General features: G+C 42.9%; 1 protein-coding gene across 1 annotated transcript; it reads left to right on the forward strand.

Annotated features, from left to right (window-relative positions):
* Positions 1 to 2,091: 2,091 nt before the first annotated feature.
* On the forward strand, positions 2,092 to 5,518 carry LOC118561098 (E3 ubiquitin-protein ligase TRIM21-like). The gene is made up of 2 exons (XM_036132956.1): positions 2,092 to 2,495; positions 2,723 to 5,518. The coding sequence occupies exon 2, from the start codon at positions 2,732 to 2,734 to the stop codon at positions 4,421 to 4,423; it is 1,692 nt and encodes a 563-aa protein (XP_035988849.1). The 5' UTR covers positions 2,092 to 2,495; positions 2,723 to 2,731; the 3' UTR covers positions 4,424 to 5,518.
* Positions 5,519 to 6,000: the final 482 nt, after the last annotated feature.

Below are 6,000 nucleotides of genomic sequence, written 5' to 3' on the forward strand. Positions count from 1 at the left end.
ACAAAATCTAAATTCAGTAAGTTTAACATTACAGTTAAATCAACTATCAGACTGTTGGTTACACCAAATAACTTGATTGATTCCAGCATCTGAATTATAGCTTTTTGAAGTACTGTTCATTATTACTAGCTGATAAAATTCTGGAATTAACTTTTTTCCCTAAAAGCCTAAAAATATCACAGGTGATATTCTCATATGTGTGCAGTGCAGCTGTGTTTACGATCGCCCACCCAAGGACGCCATAATGTTGTCCTATTAAACACTGTTTAAAGTTATTTGATGTTTAAAAAATAACTCTCTGTCTGTTAGGTATTGTCCTAATATCAGCCCAAGAGCTGATGTCAGGACAATAGTTGAAAGGAATGATTCAAGATCCCGGATACAAGCGGCTGAAATGAGTTTTCTCCGTAGTGTGTCTGGGCTCTCCCTTAGAGATAGGGTGAGGAGCTCAGTCATCCGGGGAGGACTCAGAGTAGAGCCTGAGTCCTGGTCACAAGGGGAAGCTGGAATCAAACCCACAACCTTCTAATTGCAAGACAACTACTCAACCCATCAAGCCACAGTCGCCCTTAAACAGATTTTAAAACAACTCAGACTAAAAATATTCACATCAGTGGGATGTGAATATGTCTCTGTCTCTCTCCGAGGTCGGTCGTCTTTTCTCTCTCTGCAGCTTTTACCCACCCCCCCCCCCTCCTGCTTTGCTATGTCTTGTCTTTCTGAGCACTTTCTTCATATCAACCGAACTCTGAAAAACATGGATCTGGTAAGCTGGTCTCTCAATGCTATTGATAATTTTTTTTCGACGGGTAGGCAACGGAAGGGGGACCCGTCCGGTCCGGATTTGACTTATTTTGTGAGATACACCCTAAATTCCTGGAGGAAAACGGTGTGTCTTTCTACCTTGTCATTCCTGGACGTTTGAAACTTTCACATTTGGATTAAGGATACTGGGATCTCTACTTATTGGTCCTTGTGGATTTTTTAAGTATCGGCAAATACAGCGGATGTCTGAGCCATTTGGCCTTGATCAGGCTGCCGGCTGCATGACGCGCTCACTATGGCTGTGAACGGACAAACCTGGCAGGTGAATGGAGCGAAGCCGAAAAGCCGCCTGTGTTGGAACGCAGACTGACTTTGGTGGTTGAACTCCGGGGGAGATGGGATAAAATCTGGAAGTGAAGCGCGGAAAAGCCCAATAATTTGGAAAATTAGATTTATGTGGAGCCAGCAAAAGACTTAAAAGCTGACAGGAAAGGCAGGGCAGCTTGTCTCATAACAAATAACATATTTGGATTCCCTCCCTATCTCAACCCCTGGATTGTTATGGCGGAGAGTGCTCAGAACTCTCCCCCGCTCCCCCCTCCCCCGCCGACACCTGAGGATGCTTCTCTGAACTGTTGGCCGGCTGATAACATCAAGGACAATGGCCTCTGGAGAGTGTTCACGGAGATAAAACACTTTCACCCATACACACACGCATAACTGATACTCATAAAACTGATGAATTACGCACACGCGACAGATCGCAAATGTTTACCTTCTGCATACATGTTGTATTGTGTTATTTGTGCTTTTCGTGCTATGAGGGTTTTTTGTGTCGGTTGTTTGTCTCTTTATAGGTGAGAGCATAAATAGGCAAACATCTGTCTCTTTTTTTCTCCCCCCCTCTTTCCCCGATGTTGTTGCACTTCCTTCGACAGTTCAAGGGCAGCGCCTTGTGAACTCCATGCAGGCGGGGTTCGGCGCTGTTTGAAGGAATGCGGCCTTGACGGCTGCGCTATTTAGCAGCAGCTGACTGGCTGCGTTCCTTGGCAACGCAAGGCCTCAGTCAATCGTTCCCCCAAAATGTTTGTTTGTTTATGTGATGGACGGTTGTATTGGAACTGACTTTTCGATTGCAATGCAAATTGTAATTGACAATAAAATTTGATTGACTGACTGATTGATTGATTGATTGATTGATTGATTGATTGATTGATTGATTGATTGATAAATGACTGTCAGTGAATATTAAATCTATGATTTCATGAGAGACTGTTGCTACTTTTAGTGCTGTGTAGTCCACCTGGACCTAAACCAAACATATTTATCTGTGTAGTGGCTGAACTTGGTGGCTGTATCACAATCAGGGCAGTTGAACATGGAGGGCCAAATTAAATAATAATAAATAATAATTGAACTTTATTGATCTCACAATGGAGAAATTGATCTTTTCAACCTGTCTTATCTGCAGTTAACCCAGCATCTGAAGTAAAATTTACTAAAGTGTCCTCTGCAGGAGGACATGAAAGCAGATAAACAGGTGAAGTCAGGGGCAGGGCAAAACTGGAAATACGAGTTTCAGCGTCAGTTACAAGAAATTCTCAGACGTTTCTGGATCTCAGCAGCGCTTCAGTCAAGATTAATGTTCCTTTCTGTCAAAAATAGAAGAAAATAAAGAGGAAAAAAACTGAGATTCACCTTCTGCCCCTCAACAACACACTGAGATACTGGTGAGTACTGCTGATACTGTTTATGATTCTACTAGTAGCAGAAACACCAAACCTGTTTCTACTGAGACTGATCAGCTGACCAGAAGTGAAATTAGGTTTAAATCAGAATCAGCTTTGATTTTGTGACACAAAAAAATATTTTACTAAGTTGTGTAAAACTGTTTTCCTGACAAATACATTAATGATTTCTTCTGACCTGCTTTCTTTAAACTGTCTCCTGTCCTCAGAGTTCAGAAATGTCTTCTGGCAGCAACCTGAGGTCTGAGGATCAGTTTCTGTGCTCCATCTGTCTGGATGTGTTCACTGATCCAGTCAGCACACCATGTGGACACAACTTCTGCAAAGCCTGCATCACTCACTACTGGGAGGAAAATGAAAGATGTCATTGTCCTGTATGTAAGAAGGTGTTCAAGATGAGACCTGAGGTGGAAATCAACACCTTGATCAGAGAGATGGTTGCTCAGTTCAGACATAAAGCTCAGCAGGAAGCCAGCAGCAGAAGCTCAGCTGCTAAACCAGGAGAAGTTCCCTGTGACGTCTGCACTGGAACCAAGCTGAAGGCCCTGAAGTCCTGCCTGGTGTGTCTGCTCTCCTACTGTCAGACTCACCTGGAGCCTCATCTGACCACTCCAGGTCTGAAGAAACATCAGCTGATGGAGCCTGTGGAGAACCTGGAGGACAGGATGTGTCTGCAGCACGATAAACCTCTGGAGCTGTTCTGTAGGACCGACCAGACATGTGTCTGCTCTCTCTGTCCTGTTCTAGACCACAAGAACCACGAGTTTGTTCCTCTGAGAGAAGAATCTGAAGGAAAGAAGGCAGAGCTGAAGAAGACCGAGGCTGAAGTTCAGAAGATGATCCAGAGCAGACGAGTGAAGATCCAGGAGATCAAAGAGTCGGTGAAGATCAGTAAAGATGCTGCAGACAGAGAGAAAGCAGAAGGTGTTCAGGTCTTCACTGCTCTGAAGGAGGCTGCTGAGAGAGGGCTGGAGGAGCTCATCAAGGAGATCCAAGACAAACAGAAAACTGCAGAGAAACAGGCTGAAGACTTCATCAAAGATCTGGAGCAGGAAATCTCTGAGCTGATGAAGAAGAGCTCTGAGGTGAAGCAGCTCTCACAGTCTGAAGACCACCTCCACCTCCTCCAAAGCTTCTCCACCCTGAAAGCTGCTCCACCCACCAAGAACTGGACAGAGGTCAGAGTTCATCCTCCATCATATGAGGGGACTGTGGTGAGAGCTGCTGCTCAGCTGCTGGAGAAGATGAAGGAGATCAAGAAGATGTTGGAGGCTGAGCTGAAGAGGGTCCAGCAGTATGCAGTGGATGTGACTCTAGATCCTGATACAGCTCATCCTAAACTAATCCTGTCTGATGATGGAAAACAGGTGAAACTTGGAGATGTGAGGAAGAAGCTTCCAGACAATCCAGAGAGATTTTCTCAGTGTGTTTGTGTTTTAGGACATCAGAGTTTCTCTTCAGGAAGATTTTACTTTGAGGTTCAGGTGAAAGGAAAAACTGACTGGACTTTAGGAGTGGCCAGAGAGTCCATCAACAGGAAGGGACAAGTCGCTCTGAGTCCTCAGAATGGTTTCTGGATTGTTGTGTTGAGAAATAGAAATGAGTACCTAGCTTGTGCTGAACCTCCAGTCCGTCTCCATGTCCAGCCTGGTCCTGAGAAGGTGGGGGTGTTTGTGGATTATGAGGAGGGTCTGGTCTCCTTTTATGATGTAGATGCTGCAGCTCTGATCTACTCCTTTACCGGCTGCTGCTTCACTGAGAAGATCTATCCATACTTCAGTCCCTGTTTAAATGATGGAGGTAAAAACTCTGCTCCTCTGATCATCTGTCCTGTTAATCAGGATGATTTTAAATCTGATGAATCTGAACCAGAACCAGAATCAGAACCAGAACCAGATGAAGCTCCATGAATAATGAACCTGTGGGTGAAGAACCTCCAGTCTGAGTGACTCTTAGGTTTTTGTAAATACAGCCATGTTAGAAATCAAGGTGAGAGCAGACTTAAAATTGTAGTTTACGTAATAATGTGGACTGTAGCATCGCCTCTGATGTTAAGGTCCCAGTCAGTGAAACTACAGGTGGACGTTTCTGTGGATCATTCTTGGATCAAGTCAAAGACTCCATGAAATCTGCTGGATTTCCTTAGATAGAAAACTTTTAACCAAATTGTCTAAATCAGGGATTCCCAGAGTGTGGAGCTGCCACTAGGGGTCGCGCAAGATGAGAAATGTGATGGCCGTCTGACTGTGTTTTTTCCCCACACCATAAAGATGTATAAATAAATATTTCCTTTGTAAAAATTAGAATCAAAAACTATAAATGTAATAAATAAAAAGATGTATTGAACCACTGATGATGTCATGACCACTGATGATGTCATGACCACTGATGATGTCATGACCACTGATGATGTCATGACCCCACCGCTGCTGCTGGGGGAAACTGGTGGTAGACGTGGTTTCTATGCTCACACTCAGAGCTGTAATACTTTTCATTGTAACTCAGACAGGTGCAGTTCATTTAAAAGATGCAGTTTTAGCGCATATTCAGACAGAAACAGGGAAACCAGCAACTGGTGGTGGGCCTGCAGGGAGCTTAGGTGTGTTGCTGTGGGCGTGTCTACCTGCTGAAGGTAACCAATGAGAAACAATCAGGAAATAACTTTTAATTTCTCTGATTAATAACTGCTTTAGCGCTCTGTTGTTGTTACTCTGTGTCACTCTACCAAAGTGTTAAACTTCTTCATGTTTCTATTTTGCAGCGTAAATTGTGAGTCAGACTTAAGCAGACTCAGACGTTTCAGGTTGTGGAGGTTTGATCTGAGTCTCTTTCTGTCTCTGAGCCACTGATAAACCTGAAAATCCTAAAGATTGTGCTGTGGATGTTGTAACTTTATTGCAATTTAATTCAAATTATGTTCTTATTTTATTTCAATAACCTTCGTTATGATGATTTTGTTGTAACTGCAACTTTAAATTTTTTTATTTTGATTTTGTTCAATTGAGCTACATTTAACATGCTGCCTTTTATTTGGCTATAAAACAGCTTGTTGAGGCTTTTTTTGTTTAAGATTGAGGTATTGGGAGTGGTGGCTAATAAAGTTTGGAAACGAACTGAACTGTGACTTTGGACATGATTCGGTCCTAGATTTCTCATGTTTAATTGTTTTATTGGATGCATGAAGTTATAAAATGAGAAGCTGTTATTTTAGTGCTTATCAATAATACTTTTGCTAAACTGCTTGAGCCAAACCAGGCTCAGGAGGTGTGACTATGTCAAGCCAGATTTAAATAATTCAGGTAAACACCCACCCCCAGCTTTTTTAAGGAGACCATGATTTGTTAAGTTACAGGATCTTAAAGTTTGTGTGTTTATTCCTTTTGTAGCTATCAGTGAAACAGCATCCTCTAGAGAAGGGATCTTCACCTCTGTTCCTAAGGACCTACTGTCATATTTTAAATGTCTCTGCTCCACCACACCAGCATTT

This window comes from Fundulus heteroclitus, unplaced genomic scaffold (assembly GCF_011125445.2).
Source record: "Fundulus heteroclitus isolate FHET01 unplaced genomic scaffold, MU-UCD_Fhet_4.1 scaffold_56, whole genome shotgun sequence".
NCBI lineage: Eukaryota > Metazoa > Chordata > Actinopteri > Cyprinodontiformes > Fundulidae > Fundulus > Fundulus heteroclitus.

Bases quoted from the DNA above. Each gene is read 5' to 3' on its own strand.
- LOC118561098 (XM_036132956.1), top strand. From the start codon at position 2,732: ATGTCTTCTGGCAGCAACCTGAGGTCTGAGGATCAGTTTCTGTGCTCC.